Source organism: Moschus berezovskii, chromosome 22 (assembly GCF_049115385.1).
Source record: "Moschus berezovskii isolate FMDL1 chromosome 22, NW_MosBer_1.0, whole genome shotgun sequence".
Classification (NCBI taxonomy): domain Eukaryota; kingdom Metazoa; phylum Chordata; class Mammalia; order Artiodactyla; family Moschidae; genus Moschus; species Moschus berezovskii.
Genome location: NC_142481.1, coordinates 3,247,197 through 3,264,420, shown reverse-complemented (window position 1 = coordinate 3,264,420; position 17,224 = coordinate 3,247,197). Strand labels below are relative to the sequence as shown.

The 17,224-nt window shown below is 59.7% G+C and overlaps 2 protein-coding genes and 1 long non-coding RNA gene across 7 annotated transcripts; 2 read left to right on the top strand and 1 right to left on the bottom strand.

Moving 5' to 3' along the window:
- Positions 1 to 208: 208 nt before the first annotated feature.
- LOC129546052 (uncharacterized) lies at positions 209 to 10,226 on the bottom strand. Of its 4 annotated transcripts, XR_016035874.1 has the most exons (4): positions 10,163 to 10,226; positions 2,520 to 3,436; positions 1,438 to 1,830; positions 209 to 1,050 (listed from the first exon to the last, which is right to left on the bottom strand). It is a non-coding gene; the product is annotated as an uncharacterized LOC129546052 (long non-coding RNA). The 4 variants fall into 4 exon arrangements; XR_008683817.2 differs by lacking the exon at positions 1,438 to 1,830; XR_008683818.2 differs by lacking the exon at positions 1,438 to 1,830 and having other exon boundaries at positions 3,236 to 3,436.
- C22H19orf85 (chromosome 22 C19orf85 homolog) lies at positions 2,525 to 10,144 on the top strand. Its single transcript, XM_055410727.2, has 2 exons — positions 2,525 to 2,755; positions 8,594 to 10,144. The coding sequence occupies exons 1-2, from the start codon at positions 2,583 to 2,585 to the stop codon at positions 9,048 to 9,050; spliced, it is 630 nt and encodes a 209-aa protein (XP_055266702.1). The 5' UTR covers positions 2,525 to 2,582; the 3' UTR covers positions 9,051 to 10,144.
- A 178-nt stretch (positions 10,227 to 10,404) lies between the features above and the next one.
- Positions 10,405 to 16,871, top strand: ISOC2 (isochorismatase domain containing 2). Of its 2 annotated transcripts, XM_055410728.2 has the most exons (6): positions 10,406 to 10,539; positions 13,836 to 13,973; positions 14,159 to 14,368; positions 14,631 to 14,701; positions 14,846 to 14,963; positions 16,468 to 16,871. In XM_055410728.2, the coding sequence occupies exons 2-6, from the start codon at positions 13,839 to 13,841 to the stop codon at positions 16,546 to 16,548; spliced, it is 615 nt and encodes a 204-aa protein (XP_055266703.1). In that variant the 5' UTR covers positions 10,406 to 10,539; positions 13,836 to 13,838; the 3' UTR covers positions 16,549 to 16,871. The 2 variants fall into 2 exon arrangements, with proteins under 2 accessions (XP_055266704.1, XP_055266703.1); XM_055410729.2 differs by lacking the exon at positions 14,846 to 14,963 and having other exon boundaries at positions 10,405 to 10,539.
- The last annotated feature ends 353 nt before the right edge of the window (positions 16,872 to 17,224 follow it).

Below are 17,224 nucleotides of genomic sequence, written 5' to 3'. Positions count from 1 at the left end.
TCTCTGCCAAAAAGAAAAAAAAAAAAAAGGACTCCTATAATATATATTCTCTTCTTGAGCCGTTTTATAGTCGTTTATAATTTGTTGCTGATAATATTACCTGGGAATCGTTCAGGGGGAAATTTATAATAGATGACTTAGAAATAACATATTTTAGTATGTAACGACTGAGAGCTTTTTAAAAAAATATTTATTTATTTATGTTTGGCTGTGCCGAGTCTTGGCTGCTTCCTCCGGTCGCGGGGAGTCGGGGGCTGCTCTCCAGCTGCGGCACCGGCTTCTCACTGCAGTGGTTCCTCTTAGGGCGGCGCCCGGCGCTGGGTGTGCGGCCGCCGTAGTTGCTGCACGTGGACTCACCCAGTCGTCGCGGTAGCCAGGCTCCAGAGCGCAGGCTCAGTAGTTGCGGTGCGCTGGCCCAGTTGCTGGGCGGCATGTGGGATCCTCCCGAACCAGGGATCGAACCTGCATCCCCTGCGCTGGCAGGCAGACTCCTCACCGCTGCTGAGTCATAAGGGAAGCCCTATGAGAGCTTTCAGAAAGTCCTTCGTTTCCCTCCTGAGAGCTTTTTCCCGACATGCGTTAAATCCCAGCTCAGCTGCCCATGACTTTGGATGCACACGTGCTCTGACCTCAGGTTCTCCTTCAGTAAACGGACACTCATGCCTTCCTGTGCGTGCCCGGGGGCAGGGGGCCTCGCCATGGGGCAGTGTGTCAGGCACTGGGGACCCAGGGGCTCCTCCTCACCGTACTGTGTCCAGTCTGTCTCCCGGCCTGGGTGCCGGAGCACTCCCCGAACCCCGCCTCTGCCCCAGGCAGCCCCGGGCTCGGGCTCAGCGGCTGCAACCACTGACCCAGTTGCCGTGGCCTCCAGGGGGAGCCCGGGAGGAGCCATCACTGGGCCAAGCCTCGCCCTCTGTGGCCTAAAGCTGCCGACGTCCTAACCTGCGGCACCTGCAACCGCGTGCCTTACGTGGTGAGCGGGACTTGGCAGGCATGGCGGAGTTAAGGATGAGAAGAGCGGGAGGTTATCCGGCGTAACGCGGTAAGTCCCTGTGACGGGGGACAGGAGGGGCGAGGTCAGGAGACGGAGGAAGGCGCCACAAGCCAAGGACTCCGATAGACCTCAAGACACCGGGAAAGGCGGGAGCAGACCCTCCAGAAGCGACGCCCTGACCTCAGCTCAGGGGACCCGCCGTGATCCTGACCCAGAACCACAGGGGAAGCCACGTGCATGGTGTGAAGCTGTGAGCTTTGTGGCCACGTGTTGGGGCGGCCACGTGTTGGGGCGGCCACGGGGCTCATGTACCTCCCAACACAAACCCCCACCGGGTCTTCTGAAAGGCCAAGAAGCCCCTCCCACACCAGCCAAGGCCCCAGGAGCCAGCCCTTCCTCGCTACCTCCTCCAGGGCCAGTCCCCCAGCCCCTCAGTGAAATACCTGCGGGAAAACCAGGCCTGGGTCTCCGTTTCCCCTCCCGGCCCAGTCTGGCTGGCATTCACCTGAGTGAGCAGCCAGGCCCAGCCCACAGGCGGCCCCTGCGCCTCTCCCCGGCTCACTCGGAAGCTGAAGTGGGAAAGGCCGGGTTTGGGAGTCGGCCCGCCCCCTAGACGGAGAAGGCAATGGCACCCCACTCCAGTACTCTTGCCTGGAAAATCCCATGGGCAGAGGAGCCTGGTAGGCTGCGGTCCATGGGGTCGCTAAGAGTCGGACACGACTGAGCGACTTCACTTTCACTTTTCACTTTCATGCATTGGAGAAGGAAATGGCAACCCAACTCCAGTGTTCTTGCCTGGAGAATCCCAGGGACGGGGGAGCCTGGTGGGCTGCCATCTATGGGGTCACACAGAGTCAGACACGACTGAAGCGACTTAGCAGCAGCAGCAGCCGCCCCCTACATGCCAGCTGCCCGCAGCTGTTAGGCCCTGGGCAGAGCAGGCCTCCCGGAGCCCTGGAGCAGAGGGGGCGGGAAGTCACGGAGAGGCGGCGTGGCAGGGACTGGGCAGACATGGGGCATCTGCCCCGCAGCTGGAGGCGCTCAGCCCCCTCCCGGGGACACTGCCCGCTCCCTCTGTGTGCCGGGCACCCAAGCCTCCCGGCGCCCCCTCCCCTGGGCTGCAATTACGGGTCCTCCAGGCTAATCGCTGGGGTTGACTCGCTCCTGGCCCCGCTTCCCTAATGAGGCCTTTGTCCCCTTAATTGGCCATCTCCAGGCGCTTTTCTCTGACCCCCCCACCTACGCTGCCTGTCCCAGATCCCAGGCCCAACTATGTGCTAATTGGGCCTTGTGGGGCACACAGAACGACCCCTCCCCTTCCTGCCCCTGGCCAGCCTATATCAGACCCCCACCCATGGGCTCCTCACACCTCAGGGCTGGGGTGAGGGCACAGGACGGTTCCGATTCCCCAGGCCCTGCTCCGCCAAGGGGGTCTCCCCTCCCTGTAGGGTCCCCCACCCCCGTCTCTCTTCCTGCGCCCCTCCTTGGCCCTGGGCCCCCATCCCTGGCTGCTCCTTGCCCCTACCAGATTTGCGGGGGTGGCTGCTCTCTGATCGGCATTGTGGGGAGCCACTCCATCACCTCGGCCATGCACCCTGGGGCTCCCGCAGGCCCTGGAGTCTCCGAGTCAGGCCCCCGGGAGCTGTGCACCTTCGTGAGCGGGGCAGCTGCGCACGTGCTGCGTGCCCTGCACCCGCGGCGGGCCAGGCCCCCCAAAAGGAGGCCCAACCACAGGCGGTTCCTACACAACCAGATCTGCAGGTGAGGGGGGCAGGGTGGGAGGGGGCTGGGAGGGGCCGAGGTGGGACCTAGACCCAGACAGCACAGAGCGAAGGGGACCCTGGGGCCAGATGCACCCGTGCCCGGCCCCAGAGACCCATCCACAGGAAGCAAAGTTCTCTGCCTCAGGAGTTCCCTCGCGGTCCAGTGATTAAGCCTCTGTGCTTCCACTCAGGAGGCATGGGTTCAATCCCTGGTCTGGAAACCAAGACCCAGCGTGCTGCGGGCATAGCCAGAAAAACTCTGCTTCATGGAGTTTGTGTTCCAGTGGGGAGGCAGCTGATAAGGGACTGTCAAAATAAAGAAGTGGGGCCTCCCCTGGCAGTCCAGGGGTTAAGCCTTCGCCTTCCAGTGCAAGGGGTGAAGGTTCGGCCCCTGGGCAGGGAGTTAAGATCCCACGTATCGTGAAAGGGAAAGTGTTAGTCACCCAGTTACCAGGGAAAGTGTTAGTCACCCAGTTACCGTCCCACTCTGTGCAGCCCCGCGGACTGCAGCCCGCCAGGCTCCTCTGTCCATGGGGTTCTCCAGGCAAAAATACTGGAGGGGGTTGCCGTTCCCTCCTCCAGGGGATCTTCCCGACCCAGGGATTAAACCCGGGTCTCCCGCATTGCAGGCGGATTCTTTACCAGCTGAGTCACCAGGGAAGCCCAAGATCCCACATACCTTGTGGCCAAAAAATAAAAAAACAAAAACATAAAACAGAAGCAATATTTAACAAACTCAGTAAAGACTTTGAAAAAATAAAGACGTGAATGACACCATACGAGGCTACAACATGACGGGATGGCGAGTGGAAGGAACCAGACACGAACGGTCCCGACACTGTGAGTCCATTCCGTGAGCTGGAAGCAGGTGGGTAGGTGCCAGGGGCTGGGCGCTGGGCTGGGGAGACCTGCCCAGCAAGGGACGTGACGCAAAGTTCTGGAACTAATTAGAGGGGTGTTTGCATAACAACGGATGTGATGGAAAGTTCTGGAACTAATTAGAGGGGGTGTTTGCATGACATTGTGAGTGTACTGAAGGCCACTGAATTGCATGCTTTAAAATAGTTCCTTTTAAGTGCTGTGAATTTTACCTCAGTTTTTACAAACGATACAGCGGTGTTCGAAGGTGGTGAGTGCTGCGGAGAGCGTGCTGGGGGCGGGCTGGCATTTTAGGAAAGGCATCCGGGAGGGCCTCTCTGGGGAGGGGACGGAGGAGCCCTACGGAGATGAGGGGCAGCCCGGGAAGGGGGCGCTCTGCAAAGGCCCAGAGGCGCCAGGGAGCAGGCCTGGGGAGGCTGGAGCAGAGTGAGGGGAGGACTCAGGATCAAGACAGACAGGGGACTGGTCGGGGGACCTCGTGGGCCTCGGGCTCTGGGCGGGGACGTGGTGGGGTCTGAAAGGACCCCCAGGGTGTCGATGGGGGCGCAGGCGGCTAGGGATGGTGGTGGCTCAGACGACGACGGAGGCGGGGTCCGACTCCAGGGCTGTTTGCAGGCAGCACCTTTCTAACCCGCAGCGCCTTTCTAACCGAGCACGCAGGCTCGGCCTCTCTCCTGCTCGAGCACCCCCTCCCGTGGCCCCCCTGGCCCTCAGCACAGAAGCTCTGCCCCACCAGCCCCGTCCCCCTGCCAGCCTCAGCTGCCCACCTAGCTCTGCACCAGTCGGCCTCCTGCGGGGCCACCCCCTGCCCTGCCGCCGGGTGCGTGGTGGAGGCCTCTGCGCCTCTGGTCTCTGCACAGCCTTTCCGTGCTGGGCCCTGCGCTCGCCCTCACCCTGTGATGGTGGCCATTTCTGAGGCTGCTGCATGCCAGGCCCACTGTCCTGAGGCCCTGACATATGCTAGGTCACTTAACACTCCCCACACCTGCACTGTAGGGTCTGTCTTTTCCTGTATTACTGGCGAGGGAGCTCAGAGAGGTGCAATGACTTGTCCAAGGCTACACAGCGAGAGAGCTGAGGCAGTTGTAGGCAGTCTGAGTCCATGCTGTGGACCACTCTGTAGTCCTGCCTGGATACAGCATCTCAGGGACTGGGTGGTGAGGGGGATGATGATGGTGGGGGGGGGGTGAGGGTGGTGGTGGTGGTGAGGGTGGTGATGGTGGTGATGGTGGTGAGGGTGGTGGTGAGGGTGGTGGTGATGGTGGTGAGGGTGGTGATGGTGGTGATGGTGGTGAGGGTGGTGAGGGTGGTGATGGTGGTGATGGTGGTGAGGGTGGTGATGGTGGTGATGGTGGTGAGGGTGATGAGGGTGGTGAGGGGGGTGGTGAGGGGGGTGGTGGTGGTGGTGGTGATGGTGGTGGGGGTGGTGGTTATGGTGAGGGTGAGGGTGGTGGTGAGGGTGGTGGTGCTGAGGCTGAGATGATGGTAAGGATGGGGGTGGTGGCGATGGAAGCTAACACCTATCGGACACTTCCCATGTGCCGGGCACTGTTCTCAGTGCTTTAGTTTTAGCCCCGATGCCCCTTACAGTGAGCGTGAGCTCGGGAACCGCCGACAGCAGCCCCAGGAGGCGGGTGCTCTCACAGTCCTTTTTCAGATGAGGAAACTGAGGCAGAGAGCAGTAAAGTGACTTGTTCAAGTGCCTGCTTCTCTGGAGGTGGGTGGCTCCGGGGACTTGCCCCAGGAGGGCCTGGACCACACATGAGTGAGTGGGAGCCACCCCGCCTGACCGCTGCTCCTCTGCCGCAAGCGGCCTTCCTCCGGGGAGCCCAGGATGGAAGACCCACCTGCCCCCAAACACGGTCCGCCGCACGTTCCACAGCCGGCCTCCTCACCAACTCCTCAAGGACCCCTCCCCACCTTCAGCCCGCCCCCCAGCCTGGACCCTGTAGCGAGGCCGCTGCTGGCCCCCCCCACCCCCCACCCCCGGCTCCCTGCCTGTCTCCCCCCAACCCCCAGGGCCAGCTTCCCCACCCCCAAGGCGGCTCTGCCCCAGGCTCCACAGTGAGCACATCCCCCTGGGAAGCAGGCGCAGCCCGACAAGATCCAGGGCAGGGGCAAGCTCCCCTCCATCTCCCCACCCATGTCCTCCTCCTGTCTCCGGGTCCCCTCAGGCCCCGCTCCTTCGGGAACCCCCTCCCACCCACGCTAGAGATTGTTTAACTCCAGGTGAAAATTTTTCAAACTTGTAGAAAAGTCAAAAGACAGTTGTCTGATGCAGCAGTTCTTCACTGAAACTTTAATTAATTATTTACTTAGCAGCTCTGGGTCTCAGTTCCGCCCTGAGGCATGGTGGGCAGGGAATCTAGCTCCCCAACCAGGGATCGAACCCGGGGCCCTGACTTTGGAAGCACGGTGTGTCTTAGCCACTGGACCGCTGAGGAAGTCCCATCAGATACATTTTCTAAAATTAATTAACTTTTATTTATCTTCGTGGCTGTGTGGGTTTCTCTCTAGTTGTGGCGAGCAGGGGCTCCTGCCTAGGTGCGTGTGTGGGTTTCTCGTTGCGGTGGCTCCTCTCCTTGGGGAGCATGGGCTTCCCGCACAGGCTCAAGTTGTGGTGCTCTGGCTTACTTTCTCCAGGGCATCTGGGATCTTCCCTGATCAGTGACCCAGTGTGCTGTCTTAGTCACTGGACCACCAGGGAAGTTCCAACGGATACATTTTTAAATAAACCTTTCCCTGCAGGTTTACAATAGTACAAAAAAAGAAAAATGTACACATCATCTGTGCGGAGCTTAATGAATTTTTCCCAAAGGGGACCCGCTGATAAGATCAACATTCAGGTCCAGGAACAGGGCATTTCTTGCCCCCAGAGATCCTGGTGGGATCTCCTTCCCATGAGTCGCCATCCTGACGTCTCTCCCTGTTGATCGAGTTAGCCTGGTTTTGAATTTTATTTCTGTGGTGTCACACACCGACTGGGAGAAGGCAATGGCACCGCACTCTAGTACTCTTGCCTGGAAAATCCCACGGATGGAGGAGCCTGGTGGGCTGCAGTCCATGGGGTCGCTAGGAGTCAGACACAACCGAGCGACTTCACTTTCACTTTTCACTTTCATGCATTGGAGAAGGAAATGGCAGCCCACTCCAGTGTTCTTGCCTGGAGAATCCCAGGGCCGGCGGGGCCTGGTGGGCTGCCATCTATGGGGCCGCACAGAGTCGGACACGACTGCAGCGACTCAGCAGCAGCAGCACACACTGACTAAGTCTCACTGCTTTTGTTCAACATCGTGTTTTTGCATTCATCTGCTGGAACGTCCACGATCAAACGGGACAGACTGGGCAGGGCACTGAGGACAATCTCATGATTCTGGAGCCTCAGGCCCCAGACCAAGGTGCTGGCGGGGAGAGGCCTCCTCCTTGGCTTCTCCTGTGGTCATTCCTCTGTGCGTCCTAATCTCCTCCTCCTGGGTTAGGAACCACCCTGATGATGTCATTTTGACTTAATCACCTCTCTAAAGACTCCATCTCCAAATGCAGTCACGTTTTGAGGCCCTGGGGCTTCCCTGGTGGCTCAGTGGTAAAAAATCTGCCTGTGATGCAGGCGACCTGGGTTCAATCCCTGGGTCAGGACGATACCCCTGGAGAAGGAAATGGCAACCCACTACCATATTCTTGCCTGGAAATCCCATGGACAGAGAAGCCTGGCAGGCTACAGTCCATGGAGTCGCAAACAGTCAGACATGACTGAGCAATTTTCATTTTCTGAGGTGCTGGGGGTTAAAACTTCAACATATCAATTTAAGGGAGACACAGTGCAATGCGAGATCCACCAGCATTGCTACTGAGGGGGTAGGAATACTGGGGGGACCTGTGCAGTGGCTACTGCAGTCATCCAGGTGCGGGAGGCCAGGGACTCCAGCCAGAGGTTGGTGGAGATCCTGAGAGGGTTGATGGAGATGCAGATTCATAGCCCTTTAGGAAGCAGAACCCACACGGCTTCAATGTTAGAGTCGTGCTGCCAGTCCACAGAGTGGCTTTGTGCGAAAAAAAATTTGTAAAGGCACCTCTTAAGACATTTTTTACTTCTACATGTTGGAATATGGTCAGAAGAAATCTAAGTGCCAAACATATCAGGATTTCCTGGTGGCTCAGTGGTAAAGAATCCTCCTGCCAATGCAGAAGACATGGGTTCGATCCCTGGTCTAGAAAGATCACACAGGCCTCGGGGCAACTAAGCCCATGCACCACAACTGTGGAACCTGTGCTCCAGAGCCCAGGACCCAGGATGACTGAGCCTCACGCTGCAGCTACCAAAGCCTGTGCACCCCTGAGCCTGTGCTCTGCAACCAGAGAAGCCACCGCAGTGAGAAGCCCGCACACCATGACTAGAGAGGAGCCCCTGTGCGCCTCAAGGAAGGAAAGCCCTCACAGCAACGAAGGCCCAGCACGGACAAAAATAAATAAAAAAATATTTTTAAGTGTGCGCGGTGCTGGACGGGACGTGCTGCCTTGTGCAGCGCACAAGCCCCACAGCTGTTCATAGCTTCCCTATGGATGGGGTTGAAAGTGAAACGAAGGGCTAGTTGATCAGTCCTGTCCGACTCTGCAATCCCATGGACTGTAGCCCGCCAGGTTGCTCTGTCCGTGGGATTTCCCAGGCAAGAATACTGGAGTGGGTGGCCACTCCCTTCTTCAGGGAAATCTTCCCCACCCAGGGACCGAACATGTGTCCCCTACATTGCAGGCAGATTCTTTACCATCTGAGCCACCAGGGAAGCCCATGAATGGGGTTAGAGACACTGAACTGTGAGACTCAAGAAAATGAACCCGGGGCAGAGACAGTAACGGAAAGACAAATGGGGAGGGAGAGAAGAGACAGGTCACTCCTGGGATGGCAGACGGGAGGGGATTTCTTCGTGGTCACTCCTGTAACGCCCGGCTCTTTCTGCAGGCAGTTTGCCAAGATCGAAGCTGCCACCCAGCGCCTGGCCATGTCTATCCTATCTCAGGAGGCGCCTCCCCAGAGACCACAGCCCCAGAGGCCGCCTCCACCACCTCCGTCCCCCTTCCTGGGCGTGGCCTGTGCCTTGGTGCCCACCGAGGCACCGCACGCTGGCCCCAGCCTGAGTCTCGCTGCCCTGGACGCTTCCACCCTCGACCTCTTTGAGGACATCGCGCTCCCCCCAGCATGTCCTTCAGCGCCACCTGATCCGTCCTTCTGTGTGCTGGGCCAGCCGGCCCTGAGGCAGGACTCAGGGCTCTCCGACACCCTGCTCCCTCCTCCGCGTTCCCTGTGGGGAGGAGAGCAGCTCTTGGCTTCTGAGGGTCCCTGGGGGGGCAGGTGGGAAGTGTCTTGTGCCTGCCCTTCTCAGGGGACCCCTGCAGGCTGGGGGATCTACTTCCCGTGATACCCAATCACAACCCAGCCCAGGCTCCCAGACAGACCAGAACCCCCGCCATGACAGCGCCTCAGCTGCCTGCCCGGCAGCCCCCTGTCCCATCACGCCCTTCCTGGCAACGTCTGGCCACAGGAGTCAAGCCCAGACTCCCGCTTTGACCTCAAGGGTCTTCTCCCAGGTCCAGGGCCCCCAGTTCAGCCTCTGGGGTGGGGGAGGGGGTATTCTCTCCCTCCCTCACCTTCTCCCTTCTTTCAGCCCAGCCCCACCTCCTTGGTGACTGTCCGTCCGGCTCCCTCTCACCCTGGTTCAGCTCTGTCTAACGTCTGGTCTCCTCCTGTTTATTCCCAAAGATTTGTGGAGTGCCTACGGCATACTAGGCCCATATCTGGGTGTGGAGGACTCAACAGTGAATAAAACAGACATCTCTGCCCTCGTGGAGTTCACATGGCAGGGTGGGGGGTCAAGTTGGGGTTGCTGAAAATAAATGAGTACATCCATACTTTGTTTTTTTTACAAGGCAAGATAAATTTCCAATTTCAGATTGGTATTAGTGCTGGGAAGAAAATATTGATAGAATAGCGACCCGATCGGGTGACTCCTTGATACAGGGTTGTCAGGGAAGGCCTTCAATGACAAGGAGCTGGTACTGTGAAAAACTCTGGGGTTTCAGGCAGAGGGACCAGCCGGTGCAAAGGCCCTGAGATGGGACGTTCGGGGCCAGCCTAGCTGGAGCGGAGTGAGCCGGAGGAGGCCGGGCAGTCGAGGGGCCGAAAAGGCAGACCGTGAATTGGGAGTAGTTTGGCTTTTATTCCAAAAGTGATGGGAAATTCTCTCTCCACCCCTCTCTCGCAACCCCACTTCCAAGCACCGTCTAAACATTAGGACACCACTCGAGGAGGCAGGTGCTGTGAGGGGGAACAGACGAAAGAGCGCGGAGAGGGAGGGACTTCTCGGCTTGTCGCGCCTTCAGCCCTTTCCCGGAAAGTGCGTAGGTCTCTCTGCAAGGTTCTGTCTCTAGCTAGAAGGGCCAGGTTCGGACCCAAGGTCTGCCCCTGCGCCGCGCACCCCCCACCCTTCCCCGCTATCCTTCGAACTTGACAGTCGGACTGCTTGCGACTCACCAACGTCTGGGGCTGCAGACCCGAGTTCTCTGTACCCGGCTCACCGCTCCGCCTTTAGACACGCCACGCACGCCTTTCGCGACTTCCTATTGGCCCGACGCTCTGTGCCTTTCTCCAGGGCGAGCCAATCACGCTCTCAAGACGGACAGCCTGGCCCACCGCCCCCCTCCCCGAGGCGGGGTGGAAAGAAGCGGCGTTCGCGGATTGGCTGCCAGCGGAGCGGAGCAGAGCTAGGCGAGTGCCTATTGGGCGGGTCGGCTCGGGAGGCGGGACTCGGAGGGTGCGGGGTGGAGCTCCGTGTCCAGAAGGTGAGGAACGTTGACCCGGCCGGCGGACCCCGCCGGAGGAGCCGAGCTGCGCTAGTCCGGCGGCAGGAGGTGAGTGACTGCAGGCGTCACCTGCGGAGGGCAGGCCCGGCTCCTGCCGGCGCCTTCCGGGTAAGGCCCCGCCGGCGCTGCGGGGGGACCGACCTCCCCGCCTGCCGCTGGGGGGACCGAGGCTCCGCGGGGCCATCCGGGGCCGAGGGGACGCGGCCGGGGCCAGGACTCCTGCCCGCGCCCGACACAAGTGGCTGACCAGGGCCGATTCCACCCTCCGCGCCGAGTGCCTGCATCACCCTGCGCGGCGGGTGTTTCCCCAGGAAAGAAACAGGCGTGAAACTTGAGGGTCACACAGCCAGCGAGACTGGGCTGAGGACGCACTCCCCCCGGGCCACCTGGGGGTCTCAACAGACCGATTCGCTCCGGAGGTGGCCGCCCATCGCGGGCCGCTCCTCCGCCCGGCCTCGGGCTTCCTCTGCCCCGAGCGGCGTTCTGGATCCTCACCACTCCCCTAGAGCACCCCGAAACTCTGTCTCCGGCCCAGGCTCCGCCCCCACGTGTTTCATCTCCTCTGCCTTAATCAGGTGGGCTCTCCAGGGAATTAGCCCACCCTGTAACGAGTGGAAACCAGGCCCGCCTGCCCCCTCCCCTCCGTCCCCACTGCCTGGACTGGACCCTGCCCTCCCGGCCTCCACCCCCAGTCCAGCCCCACAGGCGGCCAGCGAGGCCTCCCTGTTTTCTATTTTCAAAACTTTCCTGTGGAAGTTTATTACATGTGTAGGGAAAAGTACAAATCACAGATACACAACTCAGGTAACTTCACAGAGAGTATGTGAACAGCATACAAACGCAGAAACCAAACACCCCCGCCGCGAAGTCTCAGCCCCTCCTTCATCACTGCTGCCCAAGGACAACCATTATCATGACTTTAATGCCACCAATGGGTCTGGCTGGGTTCTTGCCTTATGTAAACGTTTTACTGTATTGTATTCACTGTATTGTATTTTATTGTATTTGCCTGACTGGACAGCCTGTTTCACACACTGAAAAATTCAAGAGCAAAAGAGTTGTACACACAGTGGTCAAACATCCTTCACACTCTGCCCCTCAGAGACCTGTCCCTGCAGAAAAAGCCTGTTCTTATGTGCTCACCAGAGAGCAAATACAGATTGCAGCAGTATGCAGGCTTTTTTTCTTCTTTCTGCATTTTGGCACAAATAGGAGCACCGTTTACACACTGTGTTTGTCCCGTCTGTACCCGCCCCCCCCCGTCACCCCCCTCCTTAACATCTCTCAGACACTTCTCTACTTTGTTGCTTAAAAGATCTTCCTTGTGATTACCAGTGCCCTAACTGTGGATGTTTAGATTTATTTCTGTTCTTTTGCTCAGGGAAGGGTCTCATAGTGAATAACCTTGTCCCATAATGAATAACTTGTGTCATTTCACAGGCATGTCTGCAGGCATGCACTTAGGCTAAACACTTAGCGTGAGTTCTCTGGGTCACACGGTTTGTGAATTTGTAATTTTGAAAACTGTGGGCACATGGTTCTCCCTGGGGGGTGCTTGCTGCAGTTTACACTCCTACCAGCCCAAAGGGGAGCTCCTGTAGGTGCCAGTCACAGGCTTTCAGACATTCCAGCACCCCGCCCGCTCCTGACCCTGTCCCTCCGTCTCTTGGAGAGTTACCACCCAGAACCGGAGTGAGGAGAGTGTTCCAGGTGGAGGCAGCTGCCTGGGCAAAGGCCCTGAAGGGGGATGTGGCAGTCCAGCACCTTCTGGCAGGAGGGTACCTCTTAGTCTTGAAGACAGAGAAAAGCTATGAGGCCTGGGGGAGAGCTAAGGTGGGGTAACAGGGTCACCTCTGTGTTTTCAAAAAGATTGCTTTCTCTCTCTCTCTTCACTTTCTCTGGGAGAACTCTGCCAAGACAGAGTAGCTTCCCCAGAAATCCTCACCCTGGCCACAGCTGTAATTACACAATGAAGTAATGCAGTGTGGTTTCATTTTGAGGGAGTTTCCCTTCCATTTGTATTTCGAGGCAAAATTCCCACAGCATAAAATTCACCGTTTTAGCCATCCACTAGGTTTTAAATTTTAGATATGCCACATGTAGGAAACATTTTCAGAGGCAGATGTGCTCAGTTTAAAGAATAACCAAAAACACCTGTGGGACCCCCCCACCCGATACTGAGACTTGCCCTGAGCAAGGGTCAGCTGGCTTGCCCTCCACTGGGTGCAATGGGTCCAAAGGGCCTGTTTCCTAAATAAATTAACGAATCAGTGAGTGACATGCAGAGATTGGGGAGCTGCAGACACAAGCCAGGACTCCCCATTTGTGCAGCAGTTCCAGGAGCCGGAGACACAAGTCTCTGGGAACATGGGCTGGGACCGTGAGACTTGGGGTGTCCTGGGCCCTGATGGGGAGAGGGGGCAGTCACCCCTCTAGTCCCCGCAGCACCTCCGCCTTCATGGATCCCTCCCCTGGACCTCAATGTCCTCCCCTTTAAAGGGGCTGCTGGCCAGGTGGCTCTACCAGTGCCCCCCTTAATTTTTACATTGCTTTCTTTCTAATGGTAGGAGGGGCTTTCTTGGAGGCCCGGGAGGTTAAGACTGTGCTTCCAATGCTGGGGGCACGGGTGCCAGTCTTGGTTGGGGAACACTTGCCACACAGTCAGAAATTAAAATAAAAATAATTAAATAAAATTATGGCAAAATATACATAACCCAAAGCTTACCGTCCTGACCATTTTAAAGTGTACAGTTAAGAGGCATTTTGTATATCCCTAATATTGTGCACCCAGCACTACTATCTGGTTCCAAAACATTCCCATCTCCCCAGACGGAAACTGCGTGCCCCTCTTCAGTCTCTTCGTCCGCCCCAGCCCCCCAGCCCCTCCGTCTCACTGGACGGCCCATGTAAAGGAAGCCCTGCGCTGTGCTCTGTGACTCGGCAGCATGACAGTGAGGGGCATCCGCACGGTGGCGTGTCCGCGCGCCTTTCCTTTTCGTGGCCAAATACTCCACGCCACGGGTACCCCAGCCTATCTTTCTAAGACCCCGAGGCGGCGGGGTTCAGCTAGTGAGTCTCCCGCGTGGACAAACTGCATTCAGAGAGGCAATCAGACATAAGGGATCGCAGGCCGTGGGGGGTGGGGGGTGCAGCTTTGCCTCAGGACCCCATCCCGACCCCTCAGGGGCTGGCCGTGCCCCTCTGGGGACTTCAGAGCCTCAATCTCCCCCTGGGCTGCGGGAGGGTCACAGTGGGAGTCTAGGGGGTGAGTGCGTGGACCCTGGACATGCAGAGAAGCGCCCTCTGAGCCTAACCGCACTCCCTGGGCCCTCTGCCCATCCCAGGACATGGCAGCTGCGAGGCCCGCTTTGGGCCGCGTCCTCCCCGGATCTTCCATGCTCTTCCTGTGCGACATGCAGGAGAAGTTCCGCCATGCTGTGTACTTCCGCCAGATCGTCTCTGTGGCTGCGCGCATGCTGAAGGTACAGCCCTGCTCCCTCGGAGCCGGGTCCAGACCCCACGCCTCTTCCTCAGACCAGGGGGTCCGGGCCCGCACCCCTCCTCCTCAGACCCGGGGGTCCGGGCCCCCACCCCTCCTCCTCAGACCCCGGGGTCAGGCCCCAGCCTCTCTTCGGGCTCAGACCTGCACTCCTCCGCCCCACCCCAGGTGGCCCGGCTGCTGAACGTGCCGGCGGTGCTGACTGAGCAGTACCCACAGGGCCTGGGCCCCACGGTGCCCGAGCTGGGAGCACAGGGCCTGCAACCGCGCTACAAGACCTGCTTCAGCATGGTGCCTGTGGTGCAGCAGGAGCTGGACGCGCGGCCCCAGCTGCGCTCTGTGCTCCTCTGTGGCGTAGAGACACAAGCCTGCATCTTGGTGAGACCCCCACTCACCCTTGGGGCCTCCTTTCCACCTGGGACCTCCCCAACCTGAAAACCCAGAACCCTGGACGCTCTCTTTCCCGACCCGTGGCTCCCCTCATCAGCTGGGACCTTCACCTCCACTCAGGACCCCTGGGCTTTCATCCTGCCGAGGATCCCGCTATAATCCCCACCCCTCCTGCCCTGATCCGCCCTCGGCCCCACCCTGGCCCCCGTCATTTCTGGCTGGGGTGGCCCTGACCTCTCTCCGCCCCCAGCAAACGGCTCTGGACCTCCTGGATCGTGGGCTGCAGGTCCACGTGGTGGTGGACGCCTGTACCTCCCGGAGGTGAGCTCTTCTCAGGGGTGAGGTGCGTGTGGGTTGGGTTTGGGGCACCCAGGGAGAACCCTGGCAGATCCTTGCTGAGTTCACCGGGTGTCTGGGCGTGTGGTGCGGACCGAGATGCCGACACCCTCTCCCCCACCTCCTCAGCCAGGTGGACCGGCTGGTGGCGCTGTCGCGGATGCGCCAGAGCGGCGCCTTCCTCTCCACCAGCGAGGGGCTCATTTTGCAGCTCCTGGGCGACGCCGCCCACCCTCAGTTCAAGGAGGTACTGGACCCCCACACACACCCGACCTCCCCCTTCTCCCACGCAAACAGCAAATGCCATTCCAGCGCCCACGGTACAGCGGCAGAATACATCCGGGAGCATAGCAGGCTGCCGCCCCCAGGGGAGACCGCGGGTCAACACCATACATCCCAGAGCGGAGAAGCCGGCTGGCCCTGAGGGCTGTAGAGAGAGAGAAAGCAGGGGAGGGCCGGGTGTGCCAGGACAGGTTGCTGAGGGCGGTCTGGAGGCCTCCCGGAAGAAGGGGACTTTAGAGCGAGGTGGAGATGGAAGGGAGCCGCGGAGACCCTGTCGACGGTGCCCCCAGCCCTTCCCCAGCACCCCTCCTCCTCTCGGGTCCAGCCTCCACAGCCACCCAAGTGGCCTTCCCAGTACCCAGGTCTGACTGGGTAGCCATGGCTTCGCACCTTGGCCCTTAGGGTAATGGAATATGCCAATATCCCAGTCCTCTGAGGCCTGTCCCTTCTCCTCCTCTTAGATGAGGTGGTTGAGCATTTACTGAGCACCTACTGTGTGCCAGCCCGTGCGGCAGGTCCAGGGGCAATCACAGAAAAAGACAATCTGTATTCAGTTTCACATGGCGGCCAGGAGCTGGGGAGGGAATCTGTGGGGTGTGTGAGAGATGAGATGGGGGCCACCAGCACGGAGGCCCCTCCTGGGGGTGGCCTTAAAGCGAAGACCTGAAGTGGGAGCGGTGAGCAACTGGTCATTGAAAAGTAGTCTTGGCAGAGTGGACAGTTAGGGCAGAAGCCTGGACGTAGGACTAAGCTTGACTTATTCAAGGAACCACAGCAGGGCACAGAGAGTTCAGGGTGAAGGAGGGGCGGCGGGCAGGGAGGAGCCAGAGCGGAGTCTTCCCAAAGGTTCTGGTGCGGTTGCACCCAGGAGCTGGACACTGTCAGATCTGTGTGCGGTGCTGGGCGGCTAATGGACATGGGGTAGGAAGGAGGGAAACGAGGGTGGAGGCAGCAGGGTTACAGGCCTGGCTCACTTCTATTTTGTAATTACTGTAGGTTGGCATGAGGGGACTTGCTGGTGGGTGCAGTGCGTGAAAAGGCAGCCCAGAGAGGCCCCAGGTTGAGCACGGCCGCTCAGGCTGTGCACTGCTGAGGGAGGGGGTGGAAGGTCAAATGACCACCGGCATCTAAGAGGCAGTTGCATCAGTGCCTCCAGAGTTGAGGCGCACGGCGTGCGCTGGACCTGAGAGTTGAGAGGGGAGATTACTTAAGAAACAGGTGTACACAAGAAGCCCCAGGACAGTCATTCACCCTCAGTGGTCGAAGCCGGCAAGGTGAGCCCAGGCGACAGATAATCAGGCACTAAACCCTGGTAGCTGTGGTGAAAGGGAGACCACCAGCAAAAGTCTTGAGGGGAGGGGGCGGTTAGTTTGGCCAGTTACTGCCCGGGGGTTGGGGGCGGCGAGGGCGATGAAAATGGATCTGTCGTGGAGACGGGAACCCCTGATTTCTCCTGACTCCCCCTACAGATCCAGAAGCTCATTAAGGAGCCCAGCCCCGACAGCGGGCTGCTGGGCCTTTTCCAAGACCAGAACCCCCTCTTCCGCTGACTTCGCCACCCTGCGCTGAGCGGAGACACCCTCTTCTCCTGTCCTCGGGACTCTGCAGGCGCGCTTTCTCCCCCCGTCGCCGTCTCCCGAGAGTGGTGCAGTCCACCGGGAGAACCGCCCCCTCGGGAGGGTGGCGGGTGCCGCCTTCCCATTGGGCCGCAGCTCCCGGAGATGCAAATGAGGCTCCCGAAGCCGGGCAAGGGTTGGTCGAGTCGGGTTGGGGGCGGGGCTCGGCCCCGGGCCTCTCCAAGGGGAGGCGGGGGGGAGGGCGTCACAGTCTGTGTGGGACCCGCTCGCGGAGAATAAACACTGATGTGACTGTGGGTCGAACCATTCTTGGGCTGGGGGGTGTCCCGGGGGCTACCGGGGCCCGCGGGCGGCGGGGAAGAGGGGTCCCCAGCAGGTGGGGAGGGGGTGGTGCCTCCGCTCAACTCCGAGCCGGCGGCGCGAGGCAAAGGCGAGGGCGGCCACTCACATCTGCGCGGCAGCCGGCGCGCATCAGCCGGCAAAGGGACTGCCGGCCCGGGTCCCCGACACGCTGCCGGCCGCCCCCCAGGCAGCGCGCGCGCACACGCCCAGCCGGGTTGGCTCGCAGACACGCGCTCGCGCTTCCTCCCCCGGCCGGCCCCCCACGTCGCCACCACCCCCCGACTCCCCCAGGGTCCCGCATCCGGAA